Raw genomic sequence first — 16,703 nt, forward strand, 5'->3', positions numbered from 1 at the left:
ATACACACCAATTTTCTGGAAAGAACTTGGCGCTATCACCCCAACTTCACAAAACTGCCAGAAAAAGAAAAGCTAGATTTCAGCTTCTCTCAAAAGCCTTGATGTATGTTTCTAAAAGTCACTGTCTTAAAAGACATCTACCTCAGGTCCTTTGTCACGTGGAGTGGACCCACGCTCCCAGGCCTGAGACAGGAAACCCTAGCCAAGCCTCTGCCTGTGAGGCCTGCGTTCTTTCTCTGAAGAGACGGCCTCAGGGTGAAGACACGTGGCTTGTTATAAGTCTTTATTGAGCAGCTATTTAACCTTGTTTTAACAAATTGCTTGCAACCTAAATTAGGGCAAGATTTAAAAAAAAAGAAATTTGATAAATACTATCAATATAAATGTTTCCACTAAAGAAGGTGGAAATTTCTGATTATATTCAGAAAGGAAATTCTTTTTTATTTGTTTAAAAACTATTGAACCTATCTACTTTGGGACATGGATGTGCATCATATAGTGCTTTAGAGAAGGAACGATTGATCCCAATACTCCTTATAATGCAAAAACATTCTAGGAGAGGCTTAGGCAACTTCAAGAGAAGGAAAACTCAAGAATGAAGAATACTGTAGTACAAACTTATGGCCAAAAATACTGTATTTTTAACCAGCAAGATCATTGGGGCATTATTATACAACATTAGGTGTTTTTTTTTTTGCAAAACTAGTTCCCATCCCCAAACAATAGACAATACATGCATTTGAATGACATTTTAAGAACAGTAAATATGATTCTTTTAAATACTGCAAGTTAAAAATGTTTTCTGACAAAACTCCCTAAATACATAAGTCTAGGAAGGGTTTCCAACATGATGACAGGTGAGGAATCCAGCAAGTTGCATTTAGAGAGTTCTTTGAGGAAAAGAAATCCACCAAAAACATGTGTTTCAGTCAAAGTAACCTGAACAAAGTTACATAGTAATTTTCCATCTTTCTTTTCTAAATTTAAAAATATTGTACTGAAGAATATCTTCCTCCCTGTTTTTTTTTTTTTCTGTCTACCAAAGCTTATATGGAAGTTAGAATTCCTTCATCCAAGTGAGATCCAATTTTACCCATAGATGTTTTCATAACGTGTACATGTTGTTTACTATTGGGTTGGAATCATACAGGGAAATGGAGGATCCATGGTAAGGGAGGTAAGAAGAAAATTAATACTTGAGCACCTACTATGTGCTAGGTGTGTATGCATACTTTGAACAGATGATTCTAGAGGCAAGAGGGTTACTGAAGAGCATTGGTAGTTGAGACAGCAAGAAATTGTTATCCTGTGAGAAAAACAAATGGCAACTTTATACTAAATATCTACGAAGCAGCAGGTGCCTGGCTCCAAAAATCTCTAGCTAATCGTATACAACTAAGCCATTTCTTTTCCTAAATTGATGGAATCAAAATGAAATCCCAAAGACATAGTTACCAGGACAGATCTATTAATGCTACATATGCTGGAAATATGTAGAGATAGATAAACATACAATATTACTAGTTTCAATTTTTGTGTGTTTCTAACCAAAGAAAAGTCTTTGGAAGAAAATATGTATACCAAGCACACCTTATCTGTCAATTGAGATGTTGTCAATTACCAATTAAGTGGTTTTAAACCCTTATTTAATTTTAAGAAGAGCAGCAATATACGTTACAATATTTGGGTACACTTTATTTTTATATGGGTTAACATTCTGCTATATTTCATTTCATTCATTCTTTTTGAGAAACTGAAAACAAAGGGAAATTGAGGGTAACTTGAAGATTATTTCCAACCAGTATCTGAGTCTTGCAGTATCTCATTATGCAGCCCTTTCTTCCCATTATTTTTATATATTTTTTGCAAATAATAGTCATTTTTGACCCATATCCAGCATAAATAGCTTTTCACCCATTACTAACTTAAGACAACTAAAATTTACAATCATGTGGCAGTATAAATTTTAAAATTACAGTTCGTACACCTTGACAATCAAGATAGTCTGAAGTACAAAAAGTAAATTGTCCTTTAGCTGAATTACCTTTTTAAATATCAGACCTGCTAGCTAATCTACAAAAAATTACAAGTTTCGGTGTTCTTCAAATACCTTTTGTAGATGTCATCTGCTAGTAAACAACATATGCAGGTTTCTAGAATATTTTCTCCCCCACTCAATTCATGACATTCAACAGAGCTCTTTATATGAAAATGTATCGAAAAACAAACAACTTTGAAGGGAGTTATTTACTTTTGAATGGGTGTGTTATTTCCCTTTGTTTCAGATATGAGGCACAAACTTCTGAATTTAAGCTCTGTAAGGCATAGTACAAACCTCCAATTTACAAACAAGGGATTCTCTGTGGGTTGGAACTGCCATGTCACGCAAAAAAGGGCAAAATCATCTGTAAACTGGTACACTGCAATGTGTTAAGTGAGTCATGAGACGGCTGCTTGCCTTGGTCTGCGGAAGAAAGGTTTCTGTGTTTTTGTTTTTGAATAAGACATGCCCAAGTCACCACACAACTTGCCACAGGCCTCCGTTACTAAGAGCATCAACAAGAGGGGTCCAGCGGCACACGCTTAGAACGCTTGCAATCACAATAATATAAAGCATGAGTAAACTTCGTTTTTATACAAAACTGAAAAGAATCCCTTCCCACCCCAGCCCGTTCAGTAAAACCCCAAAGAAACAAAAAAGAAAATCCTTTAGCTTCAATTGACTAGTGTGGATACAATCGGTTTCTATGCATCACTGTAACCAGGGTGATCAATTTTTTCCCTTCTCAAGAAAAGGGATCTTATCATGCACCCTAAGATGAACAGTGAAACCACAAACCTCAATTCTGCATAGCAATTCCATCCCAATTTCATGAAGACAAATATAACAATCTTTCCCTGTTTTGCTCAGCTTCTTGGAGCTCTGAGATCAGGTTTAATTGACTACATCTACTATAGCTCTATTAAATAGAATATCCTGATTCCCTAAAACTGTTAACACTTATGATCTTGTGATGAGGTTTTCTCTATACACACTGTAGGCCTTCAAATGTTGTTTATACTTTTTTTTTTCCTTTTTTATCTTTTTTTTTTTTTTTTTTTTTGCTGCACCAAATTTAAGATCGCCCTTTCAGGCAAGCAGTGGTCGCTAGCTATTAAAACATTTCCTTAGTGGATCACAATAGCTTCTAAAACTGCCTTTCTAATAAAGGCCATCAGAGAGGTAATACTAAACTGTGCGTTTGCCAAATAAGAATATGAATTGTATAAAAGCTCATATTCCAATCCTAGGTCAAATGGCAAAAGTTCTACAAAGTTGGTTTCCATGTTTGTATAAAAGCTCCAACTGCTTTTATGTATTTTGCTATGAAATTACCTTTGGGTCTTATAATCAGTATACCTCTGCTTAGGAATGTGCAAATGATTTTATATAGCACGATGCTAGTACCGCTCTGTACGATAGTAAGGTTTTTTTTTTTCTTTTTCTTTTCTAAATGGAAAAAAAAAATCCCTAGTCAGAAATAAACTGACAAATTTACATTCTCCTCTCTTAAAAAAGTAAATAAAATAACATTATTCAAAATGTGAATTAGCTATGAGACATACAATTACATAGATACATATCAATACAGCACATTCAATCTGCCAAAAAATTAATGATTACAAAGCCAGTAAGGATGATGCAATATCAAGAGAGAGATGTATGTACAATGATTAGAGCATTCATAATTGCACTATACCTATAGGCAGTCTGTTTCTTACTTAAATTACAGGTGCTTTCTGAATAAGGAGAGAAAAACCAGGTAACCTGTGTACTTTGAGGCTGGCAGACCAAAGAATGGGAACATTCCATTATTATTGAATAACTCTGGTACTCATCTCATAAGCCATTAATTTTCTCTCTCCTTTGTTGTTCCAAAACAGTGATTTACATAAAAGTTTATAGACTCCTGCCAAATAGTACTGTAGTAAAATTAGACCAGGATCATGGCCTAATTCTACCTTCCCAGCAGGTTTAAACCATCATGATTTGTTTTCTTAAATTATATTTCAATTCAAGCTGCTTGACAGAAGATCATCAATACATGTGCTGTTTTTTTTGCATTGGTTGAAAAATTGCACATATAGAATTCTAGATCTCTCTCCTACTACGTTCAGTTACATAGATACACATTCTATAGAACAGAGAGGTTACTTATGAGTTTCGGTCCACAAATCTTCCTTAAGTTCAACTCAATCAGTCACCAGTTTAAGATCCTAAAGATGGTAAACTAGCAGTAACTTCAGAGTCTGCAAATTAAAGGTGTCAGAGTAATACTATTGACCAGTGTTTTTGGCAGACCTACTTGACCTTAAAGAACAGAGAGAGAGTAAACTGGCTTCAAATGAAAAGATAAAAGCAGATTTCATGGGGTATCACACAAGACAGCTTTTCCACATTGCTGATTCAGACACTCAACATGGAATGTGGACACTAAACAACATGATTTAAGGGCAAATAAAAGGATGGACTGTAAGAATCAAATCTACAGTGACCAACAGTTTGGCAACTGGTGTTTCAGGTTCATTCTCAGCCAAACATTTTAGGCTTCACAGTCTTACTCTCTCACATTTTAAGATTCTGGCTTTCATCTTTTAAGCTCTCATTAATTTTTTTTTAAAAGCCAGCTTTGGCAACACATATCCATAGTTAAAAGTCATTTTAAAATTGTGGCCCAAACACTAAGGGGGAAAAAAAAAGAGGGAGAAGTTGTTTCAGGAAAAAAAAAAAATTAAGAGCAACCTATGAGAAGGATCTGGGCAGCAGCCATTGGGATAATGTAGTGTCTCTTGGCATATGTTTTTGGCATCTGCAATTTGAAGAAAAGAGGGTGGAGAAAAAAATGGCAAGAAACAGAGGAAGAACAATGGCACATGATATTTCAAAAGGAAGAACTCCTTCTGTGTGTCTTGGCCCTTGCTTTACTGACTTCTATATGGTTTGCAGAGCAACCAGTTATGGCTGAAGGTAAACTTCAAAAAAAGAAAACAAAAAACAAGACACTTAACCATTAAACGGGCATCCACTGTCCCAGCCCAAAGTGAGGCAAGACAATATATTTATATAAAAAGACCTCTATATGTGTATCCAGATCAATACATTTAAAACCACAGTATTAATACTTATAATCCTTCAGCAAAAACCACAAACTGTTAAATTAAGCTGATGTCAATGGCTTAAATTGAATGACATTGTCCTGATTCTATCATTTGAGAGAAAAACTTGACCAAGAATGGAACTATGATAAAGGCCATCGTAATGTGGGAAAAATCAAGAGGAAGGGATGGGCTGGGAAAAGGAAAATCAACTTCATTTTGCTTAATAGAAAAGAAAGAGAGAGAGAGAGGAAGAAACAGCTCTTGTTTTTGTGAGTGCATGACTGAGAATTTAAAATACATTGAGTCACAAGATTTTGCCTAAAAAAAAGAGAGGAAATGTGCTGGGACTGTACTTCAGCATCCTGTTTTTCCTCTGAATAGTTTAAATAAAATCATAATATTTACTACAAACTCTGTGGACACGCTCACACAGAGTCCAGGACGGCAATAAATTAGTATTATGCAAATTGTTTTCCACAGAAATACAGTCCCTCTTGTTTAGCTTCACTAGCCCACCAGGGAAGGGAAGGGCGGTGTCGAGGAGGCACGACTAGACCAGATTGTACTCCTTCAGGTTCAGCTGGAGGATGGTGTCCTTGACAGCGGCGAACACAAAGCGGATGTTCTCGGTGTCTGTGGCGCACGTGAAGTGCGAGTAGATGATTTTGTCACTGTCTGGGTTCAGGTCCACGAACATCTTCAGGATGAATTCTCGAGCTGCCTGGGCATCTCGCTGGGGTCCTGTTGGCCAAGAGAGAAGAGGGACATCTGTCAGCCAGCTGATCTGTTAATGCACTTGCTCCATGGTTACTAATGCTCATGAAGACCTCTTCACTGTAGATCTGATCTGTTATAAGCGTCCTCCCCGACACGACTGTGTGTCACGGCTCCTCTTTCTCACTTCAGCTGCCCATGCATCCACCTCCATCTATCCACAGAATGTGATCTTGTGAGAACAGGCAGGTAGTGTGAAGGCCAGGCTAAGTTTAGCTCTGATTCTTTGGGACATAAGGAGCTACTACAGAATCTTCAGGTAGGGATGTGATTAGCTTACTTCTGGTTGGACTGAGTTAACTGTGCTGGTTTCAGCTGCATAACAAGTGTGCATATCATATAACTGCCTCAAGCTCTCTCGTCAATTTGCCCCTGTGTGCTCCCCACCCAACCTGCTCCTACTTTTTTATCGATCATTTTACATTCTCCAGACTGAAATCTCTTTAAGAATAGAAAACCTGTTTCTTAACCTCTGGTCTGTCTACAACTGTCCTCTGCAGGCTCCTTTCTGGTGTTTCTGAAAAAACCACATTTACGTAGAATTTAATTCACTACATGTGATGATTAAAAAAAGCTGGTTTATGTTTTCTTACATTTATCCAGGATCTCTTAAGTGCCAAGCACTGTCTTAGATGTTTTTAAAAAGGATCATGATACATTTATCAGGATATATTACGAAGTTATTTGATAATTCTGTAACAGAGTCTTAGACATGACACCAAAATCACAGGCAACAAAAAAGAAAACAGATCAATTGGACTTAATCAAAATTAAGAACTTTCGCACATCTAAGGACATTATTAAGAAAGTAAAAAGACAACATACACACTTGACTGTACAGCAGTAACTAACACATTATAATTCAACTATACTTCAATAAAAATAAATTTAAAAAAGAATGACTAAAAAAGACAACCTACAGAATGGGACAAAACATTTGCAAATCATACATCTGATAATGGATAAATATTCAGAATATACCAAGAACTCCTACAACTCAACAATAACAAGACAACCTGATAAAAGATGGGCAAGGGATTTAAATAAACATTTCTCCCAAGAAGATATACAAATGGCCAATAAGCACCTGAAAAGATGTTCATTATAAGCACATGAAAAGATAAACATTATTAACTATGAGAGAATGCAAATCAAAACCACAGTATGATACCACTTCACATCTACCTGAATGGCTATAATCAAATCAAGTGGAAGATAACAAGTGTTAGCAAGCATGTGGAGGAATCTGAACCCTTGTGCATTGTTGCTAGGAATATAAAATGGAAAACAGTGTGATGGGTCCTCAAAAAGCTAAACACAGAATTACCATATGAACCAGCAACTCCATTCCTAGGTATCTACCCCAAAGAAGGAAACAACCCAAGGATCCATCAACAGAGGAATGGAAAAGCAAAGGGTAGTATATACAGACAACGGAATATTATTCAGCCATAAAAAGTAAGTTCTGACAGATGCCACAACATACATGAATCTTAAAAATATGTCAGGTAAAATTAGTCAGACACAAAACAACATATACTGCAGGATTCCACTTAGGTGAAGTATTGAGAAAAGGCACATTTATAGAGATAGAAAGTAGATTAGAGTTTAACAGGGGTTAGGAAGAAGGGAAAATGGGGAGATATTAATGATTATAGAATTTTGGGGGGCAATGACACAGTTTTGGAAATAGAGATGGCTGCTCTGCACTGTGTGGAGAAGGCAATGGCACCCCACTCCAGTACTCTTGCCTGGAAAATCCCATGGATGGAGGAGCCTGGTAGACTGCAGTCCATAGGGTCGCTAAGAGTCGGACACGAATGAGCAACTTCACTTTCACTTTTCACTTTCATGCATTGGAGAAGGAAATGGCAACCCACTCCAGTGTTCTTGCCTGGAGAATCCCAGGGACTGGGAAGCCTGGTGGGCTGCCGTCTATGGGGTCGCACAGAGTTGGACATGACTGAAGCGACTAAGGAGCAGCAGCAGCAGCAGCTCTGCACTGTGAATGTAATTATAGTATCACTGAACTGCATGCTTAAAAATGGTTAAAAAGACAAAATTTCACGTTACATATATTTTACAATAATTCATGAAACTAATGACACATACAAAAAAGAATTGAATGGTATGCTTTAAATGGATGAATTATATATTGTATGTGAATCATATCTCAGCAGAACTGTTTTAAAAACATAATAGACCCTGATAAATATGTTAATTTAAAACTTGTTGTAAATTAAAAGCAATACCAAAACATTACCACCTATCAAGGACTGAGCACTTTCTTTCTTTTTTCTTTATATAATTTATTTCATTTTCTGTCTGTTGTTCTAGAATAAGCACCTTTCTTATATGCATCTTTTGGCACTATGCATCTGAATTTCTCCCATTTTCCATTTAGCTTTATACCATGAAAGAGGGGTAAGCACTATAAGCTCTGTTCCTCCTCTCCCAGAAAACCCGCTTGGGATCCACAGCTTAGATTTTTTTTTTTTTTTTTTTAATCAGTATTGTTATTTACTGGTTGGGATAAAGAAATCTTTGACAATTCTACTGAGGGCCTACAGATTCTAACAAAATACATGGTAAGCTTCAGAAAGTCAACTTGAAAACTTTTCAAACCAATCTTATAAGCAAATAAGCTTATATCCAACACTGCCAGACATTGGGAGGAAGAGTCATGAAAGCAGATTATTCTCACTTGTACAGGTTACAAAATGAATGTTTGAATTCCTGACTTAGCCCAGATTTGAAATTGTCAATGATTAAGAAGACTGGCACCATACTGAATTAAAGAGTGCCCCAATTAAAAATATGTGAGAGAGAGAGAGAGAGAGATAAATTTAGTGTCCTAGCTTATTTAATGTACTATTTTTAACTTAATTCCATTGTTGTTATTGTTCAGTTGCTCAGTCGTGTCCAACTCTTTGCAACCCCATGGACTGCGGCACACCAGGCTTCCCTATCTTTCACCATCTCCCGGAGATGGACCAGTAGATTGTTAGAACTGATGCAGACTTCCATTTTCATAAAAGAACGTTATCTTTCTGGCTTGTGAATGAAATTTTACTTGCTCTTTTTGGGAAACGAAAGTCTATTCTTTTGACTCTTTTGTTCTTTTTTTAACTCTAAAGTATATTAGAACATAACTCAAGTTCACTGAAGAGCACATGGAGTCTGTTATGCTTTTAAGCATAATTTGTTATCTGAATAAACATAAACTACAAAGAAATCATTACGGCCATCATAGCAGGAACAAAAATCCCATAGTCTCTATGAACAGTTTTGCAATTCAAGTCCATGTGGAAATGGTAATTTTCCTTTCTGAAGAGAAATAAAGAAATGACATTCATTATGATTAAGACCTTGTAAGTACAGAAATGTGGAAGTGTGAAATTTATAATACTATAAACATGTGTATTATAAACATGTCACTGCAGAGTGGGCCTAGAATTTTTTCTCTCAGCTCATCTTACAAGGGCCTGAAGTCTCCTGGAATGACAGCTGCATCTGCTTTAGGAATAACTATCAGCGTCTTTTATTCTTTTTCCACAGACAAGTTTCCTATATGCGTGACGTGTGTTACCAGGGAAGATGGACAGTGAAAAAAAAACAAACTTCAGATTTAACAACATTCACAGTGGGCTCATGTTGGAAGGAAGATGCTCTTACTTATAGTGATGGGGAATCGGGAACTCACTGGACAAAGGAGAAATGTAAAAAGAAGAGGAAGAAGCCGCACAGAGAAGGAAGAACAGTACTCTAACACTTACTTCGGGTCTTTATCGCAGGAAAACCAATCCTGGTGTGCTGTTCTATGTGTGCTGTGTGGGTGCCTTGAGCCTCGGTGGGTCTGCTCTGTCATCCCATAAGTATGCACATAATGAAAACATGCTGCCTACAGGCTTGTGCTATGTCAGGGGGTGGTGGTCATTTCTCATTCGTGGATTTTCACCAAATTCTGAGAAAGACTAAAACAAGTCTCCCCTTCCAGCCATACGAGGCAAGCATGTGTGTTGGGTGTAAGCTGGACGCTTCGTGCCCACCTTATTTGGGCTGGTCTCGTGTTTAAGGAGTCAGCCTGCTGCTGCGGGAGAGAACCAGTGCTAGGTTGCCTCCTTCCGTGCTTTGCTCAGGAGCACTGAGGACTACAGGCTCGGGCATCTGTGACTTGGTGGCAGGCTAGTGGCCAAGTAAAAGGAGGAAAAGAGAACAGGATAGGCAAGTATTTGTTTTTAAAGGGACCTCAAAGCACAAAGGAAAAGCTACTTGGACAGAGGATGGGAACACACTGCAGACAAAACCAGCATGATAACATCCCTACAAGTTAGAATTCTATGTGCATTTGAGAAGGAACTTCAGTTCATTAACATGTAACGTTTCCCTTCCAAGAGCAGCATCACACCAAACACACGTGTGATGAAAGATGAGTGAAACTCCATCCTCAATGTGTTGGCATCTTTGGGGAAAGCTATGAGGCCACACTGAGTATTAGTTTTGAAGTAGTTACCTTTCTTTCTTTTTTTTTTTAAATTTTATTTTATTTTTAAACTTTACAATAAGTAATTGCCTTTCTTAAGGAGTTCCTAGAAGTACAAAAACGCTGCTGAGTTGACATACACACCAGATAGCTTATGCTGATAAAGTATTTTTTAAAAACGGCCCATTCTCTTGTTGCACCTCTAGAATAGGTACTTTTGGGTTTGTGTTCTTCTCTCTGCCAGGGACCGAGCTACGTGACTTGCATACGTGATTCCATTCAATTCTTTTTTACCCAGGAGGAAACTGAGTACTTAAACGTGACTGAGGCCCCACCACCGGTAAGTGGCCGAGCTGGTGCAGTGCTGTGCGACATTCAAAGTTTGTCCTCTTACATGCTATTCACTTAGATCTGGGTTTGGCAAGCTTTCTCTGTTTAAGGACCACAGAGTAAATATTTTGAGCTTCTGGGCCACTTGAGCTCTATCACAACCACTTAGTTCTGCTGCTGTAGCATAAAAGCAGCCAGACAGCATATAAATGAGTGGGTGTGGCTGTTTCAGTAGAATTTTACTTAGTTGTTTAGTCATTCAGTCATGTCTGACTCTTTTGCGACCCCACCAGGCTCCTCTGTCCATGGGCTTTCCCAGGCAAGAATCCTGGAATGGGTTGCCATTTCCTTCTCCAGGGGATCTTCCTGACCCAGGGATCAGAACCGAGTCTCCTGCTTGGCAGGTGGACTCTTTACCACTGAGCCACCTAGGAAGCCCACAGTTAGCCACTCCTAATCTATACTCGAGCATGTGTGGGGAGCTGAGTGTGGACTCTGCAGATAAGTTCTTACAGGGCAGTGGCTGTGACTCTTTCACCTGTTTCAGAGTGGCTGGTACGGATGCATTTTGTTACCAATCTGTCAGCAAGTAATATTTTGCAGAAGGGGTTGGGTGTTGTGCTCAGTCATCCAGGATTTCAGTCTAGTTGAGGAGGCAAGATTTGTTACAAGAAGGAAGTAAATAATGCAAAGTACATAGACAGGAGTCCCAAAGTGGGTGCTACAGGCAGAGCTTAAAAGATGGGTGCCTTCTCTCAGGATAATGGGGCGTCATGGGGTCATGAAGCCCTCCAAAGAAAATATCTGTGTCAGGCATCATGCTGAAATCTCACACTTATGTTATCTATTACAGTCAACAAAACAAAAGTTTGGTTCTAAAGCCCAGAGCAATTCAGTTACTTGATCAAGGTTTACAAATAGGAAGTATCAGAACTGGTATTTGAAGCTGACAGATCGACTTCAGACGATGGGCTCTTGACCACAAAATTCTGTTTTCTCTCCAGAGAGAAGGACAGGCAGACTGTTACCAAATGAAAGGGAACTCAAGAGGGAACTATAATGGTTGATACATAGTCAAAACTAGGGGATGGTTCCATCCTCTGATATAAAAGAAAGCTTCTTATGTATTTTGAAGTAAGTGTAAATTTCATCACTGTTGGTAAGTGAAACATTTCAGGTCATTAAAAGACAGGACAAACAATGATTCATACTCCATCAACACGTGGGCTTCTGAGGCACTGATGGAGTACAGGAGTGTGTCAGCTCTGGCCCTGGTCTCAGGAGGTGGGATATTTCCCTGGCTAACACGCTGGCTGAAGAGTGAAGACTTACCATCGTATTCCGGGAAATAGTCAACTAGGTGGGAATACATAATTTTCTCCTCTAGAAGATCTTTCTTGTTTAAGAACAGAATAACTGAGGAGTTCTGGAACCAGGGATACGTGATAATTGTTCTAAACAGTGCTTTGCTTTCCTCCATTCGGTTCTGAAAAAAAAATCAGCAGAAAAACAAGACGTGAATTACATGATCACTCAGCCTGGGAACTGTTTGCTTTGTAAGTCCAACCCATCTTTGGTATGCATTCAATTTCTGTGGCCTTGGGCTGAGCTTCCATGGCATCAGGATTTACATGCAAAAGGCTCAGCAGCTCTTTTCATTAGGCAAACTCTCAGGCTGATGGGCAGAAGAGAATAATAATAATAAATATCCACTGATAGAACTTTTAAGGTAGAAAAAGAATCATCAAAGCCTAGAGAATCAAGTTGTACCTGGCACACTGTCACAAATGCCCACCAAGAATTATTCATTCATGGCCAAATACTTAAGGTCTGTATCAAAAACTAAGTACCAGGCTTCATTTTGCATTTCTTAACCTATATGTACTAGGGACTTCACAATTAGTCTATTACATAACAGTCAAAACAAAGTTACTTTATTCTTTGCCCAAAGTGCATCAATATTTTTTAGAAGTATTATTTTTTACTATACATATATATATATATATATACACACACACATACACACACACACATTCCCTGATTAGAAAAACACATGGAAAAATACTTTTAGATCACACATTTCCTATTGATCAGAACACACTGTCTCCCTAAGTTTCACTATAATTTTCATACACAACTGTGGACCTATACATAGTAATTAGTTGGAGATACAAATGTAATATTGCTCACCACCTTCAGTGTTTTCAACTGAAGCTATCTATCAAGTCAGTCTAGGTAACAGAAAACCTCTATGAATTCTTAAGGAATTAGTCAGCCTGCTCTTACAAATGAAGATGTTTCAAGGGTACTTCTGACTCGGGTGATCACTCACCAGCCAAAAGCTAGACAGCCTCCTCGCTTAGCCCACATCTATTCACCAGCTCTTCCTTCTACAGACACACTTGCTTCGAAATCATTCCTGCCCTTGGTCACAGACCAAGGCGGCAGATTTGGAGAATCCTCCTTGGGCCTGCATTTTCTCAGACAACAGAGAACACTCTCCATTCCCCTGTCTTGGATCTATGTGTTATGACCAAGTCTGGGGCAATGGAAAAGCCTGCTGAGGATTGAGCCCATGTCTACTGCTAACAGGTGGCTTAATGGCTTAAGCCAGAGGATCCTATTCAAAAAGTGGGTTCAATCCCTGGGTCACGAAGATCCCTTGGAGAAGGAAATGGCAACCCACTCCAGTATTCTTCCCTGAAGAATCCCATGGACAGAGGAGCCTGGCAGGCTACAGTCCATAGGGTCACAAAGAGTCAGACATGACTTGGCAACTAAACAAATAATCCTATTCTCCTTGTACCTGGGGTGATTCAGGGCTGGGCTCTGAATCCAGGTTCCTGTCACTTGGACTACTGCTTCCCTTGTTTTTTGGTTACCAGTGTAGCCAAGCTGCTCAACCAGTCCAGTTAAACTCCAGGATTTTTGCCAAGAGCTTTGGAACAGAGAACCAGCTTTCATGAAAAAAGTGGAAGAAGCATCGTGTAGCCTTGAGCTTCCAGCAACCATTTTGAAACAGGAAGAAAAAGAAACTAGGTTTTAACTTCTTGGTCAAACCATGCCAAAACCTGGTGATGCTTTGCATTTTTTAGTTACATCAACCAATTAAGTACTCTTTAGTTTTTAAGCTAGTTTGAACTGTATTTTTTCTGGATCTTATTATATATAAAATACTTCTCAGAGAAAAACAATATATTATTTATATGCAGAATCTCCCCCAAAATGATGCAAATGAACTTATTTACAAAACAGAAACAGGCTCACAGACTTTGAAAAAGAATGCTATTTATCACTGAACCACTTTGCTGTACACCTGAAACTGTTAATACAATATTGGTAACTCTAGTTCAATATAAAATTAAAAAAAAAAATCTAATGCTTTTGATTGATATAGCTGGATCCACTTCATTCTCAAATTTCTAAAAGGAAGTGAATGAAAGATGTTTGAAGGATGATCTTGAAGACTAACGGTTCAAGCTGTTAACACATTCTGCTCAGCTTTTACCTTCCCGATGTAGAATGTGTCCTGAGTTTCACAGTTCAGCATTATAGAGGCCAACTACACTCTTCTGCATTACCCTATGACCGCTGTTCCAGAAAAAGTTCTGGGAAGTTAAGCTCACCAAGCAATTTCCTATATCCTGAATATGTCTTGCTCTTTTCTTCTGTAAAGTGTTCCAATTCAAATCAAGCTGAAAAGGCCTACTGTTCAAAAGGAGACCTTTACCAAACCTGATAAAGTCCATCACCACCAATCGAAATTGAGCAGAATGCTGTGGGCTCCTGGTCATGCAAGCCTTCCTCTGTCTCCCATTTCTTGTTTGTAGGAAACAGGCTTCAGCCTTCCCTGAGTTTCAAAGGGCAAACAGCTGCTAATCAGGGAAGTGAGGGATGCAGCCTCAGAACAGGGTCCCGGTTCTGCCTCAAGGAATACACATAACAACACCTTTGAGCTTGTCTGCAGAACTAAAACCCCCAACAAATGAAAGATATTAATTACTAGACGAAACACGCTTCATTCCAGAGAACAGGTCACAGATGGGATAACCCCCAGAATCATAGAAGCTTATCAGGAGACCACCTGAGGCCAGATGAAAGGAATGCAGGTCCTGCACACACCCTGGTCCTCACCAGCAATCCCACCCTGAACACTGCTATAAAACTGCTCACCAAGTCCCCGTGGGTTGGGACACACCGTTCTGAGGGCACGAGTCCCCTGTGGCCTCCTTTGCCTGGAAAAGCAATAAAGCTGTTCTTTTCTGTTTCATTCAAAACTGTCTCTGAGATTCGATTCAATTCGACTCTGGTGCACAGAGGCCAAGTTTGTGGCATCACAATCTCTTTACCTTTACACTCTGTGCCTACCATTAGATAATTAAATATGGAGGGATGGGTTACTTCAAGGGACAGTGTTTATTTCGCAGCCCATATTTAATATAAATAATATGAACAGCCTTTAAAAACAGTATTTTTACAATCTATATGCTTTTTACTGATTGTCATCACCAGTAACAAAAGTTTAAGCCTGGAAACAATATTCACTGAGAAATGATCTCTTGTAGCCTGAGATTTTACAGGTTGAAAATTTCATGACTGAAGGAAAGCAAAGGCCCTAATAAAACTGAAAGAATTAAAGGATCTAAAGATGGTTAATTAGATAGTGACATCCCTGATGGAAGAATTAACTTTTTTTCTTATTTACAGTTGTAGCAATTCCAGAAAATCATACTGTGGCCTTCAGAGAAGTCATGTCTAAAGAGCGGGTATGTACACCTTGGCCTCAACCAGATAGCCTCCATCCGAAAGGCTTATCACTGTGATTAGCACTCTCCAGAAGGGGTATGATGGGGTCCCCAGGGGAGGGCCCTACTGGGACCTTTTTTAGATTGAAGTCTAATGGTAAGTGGCTAGACCCGGGGTAGAGACTAGAAAGGGGAGAGGAGTGGTCCTGACTTTGAGTTCACGAACAAGGAGGCACCTGAGGCCTCTATGATTAAGTTCAAGTCAGAACTGGATCCCCCAAGCTCCAGATGGAGGTCTACTGTAAGGGGGGCCTCATACTAGGACACAGTAGAGACAGTGGACTATTCCCAGCCCTGGGTCCTAGAGATGTCTTGTGGTGGTGCCTGTCCCTCTGTGCCCGGGGCTGCTGCAGCCAGGGCCACAGTGGAGGTGAGCCTGCTGACTGGCCTGGTCCCACTGAAGCTTTGCCAGTGTCTGCAGTCTGGGGTTGCTCTAGGCTGTTTTCCAACTTGGCAAATGCTGTGTGGCCTCGGCAGGAGCTTCTCCCTCAGGGGAAAGCTAAAGAGCAGCAAAGTGGGTGGCTGATCAGCAGCATTAGCACCCACATACCTCCAACCAGACCTACCAAATTCAGTCTCAGGGACTTGCCTGGTGATTCAGTGGTTAAGACTCCATGCCTCCAATGCAGTGGGCATGGCTTCAATCCCTGATCAGGGAACTATGATCTTGAATGCTGTGCAGCACTGCCAAAACAACAACCACCAAAAAACCCCCTCAATCTTAGGGGGTAAGCCCTAGGAATCTACATTTTTAGCGGGCCCTCCAGGGGATTCTGATGTAGGGTTAACTTTGGGAAGCACTGTGATGGAGGTGGGCTTCTCCAAATTAGCATGTGTTATGAATCACCTGGGGACACGGGCTGTGACTCAGCTTGGGGTGGGACCCAGGAGCCTGAATTTCTAATAAGCCTGGAGGTGAGGCTGATGCTGCTGACATACAGCATGCACTTGGAGGTGGAAAGTGCAGAGAGCTTGCTGAGCTAGGGACCACGGCGAGAAACACGACGCTCTGTCCTGTTTTCATGATAAGAAGTGCTAGTCACACATCCAGCCCAGTGCCCGAGTCGTGCAATGAAAATCTAACCATGCTGGCTTCCTGCTTTTTGTCTCTCCCAATTAAGATTCATCATGAGAAACGCTGGGCTGGAGGAAGCATAAGCTGGAATCAAGAC

General features: G+C 39.5%; 1 protein-coding gene and 1 long non-coding RNA gene across 2 annotated transcripts in view; one reads left to right on the plus strand and one right to left on the minus strand.

Annotated features, from left to right (window-relative positions):
• Nucleotides 1-618: 618 nt before the first annotated feature.
• GNAQ (G protein subunit alpha q) overlaps nucleotides 619-16,703 on the minus strand; it is a 313,040-nt gene continuing 296,955 nt past the window's right edge. Inside the window, exons 6-7 of the mRNA XM_027549519.1 lie at nucleotides 12,059-12,212; nucleotides 619-5,880 (exon numbers count right to left, since the gene is read on the minus strand). Of these exons, the coding sequence (XP_027405320.1) occupies nucleotides 5,690-5,880; nucleotides 12,059-12,212 (345 nt within the window). The 3' untranslated portion in view covers nucleotides 619-5,689. The remainder of the gene's footprint in view (nucleotides 5,881-12,058; nucleotides 12,213-16,703) is intronic.
• On the plus strand, nucleotides 10,649-16,687 carry LOC113897138. The gene is made up of 3 exons (XR_003512272.1): nucleotides 10,649-10,736; nucleotides 15,434-15,492; nucleotides 16,653-16,687. It is a non-coding gene; the product is annotated as an uncharacterized LOC113897138 (long non-coding RNA).

The sequence above is a fragment of the Bos indicus x Bos taurus genome, chromosome 8 (assembly GCF_003369695.1).
Source record: "Bos indicus x Bos taurus breed Angus x Brahman F1 hybrid chromosome 8, Bos_hybrid_MaternalHap_v2.0, whole genome shotgun sequence".
NCBI classification, from domain to species: Eukaryota; Metazoa; Chordata; class Mammalia; order Artiodactyla; family Bovidae; genus Bos; species Bos indicus x Bos taurus.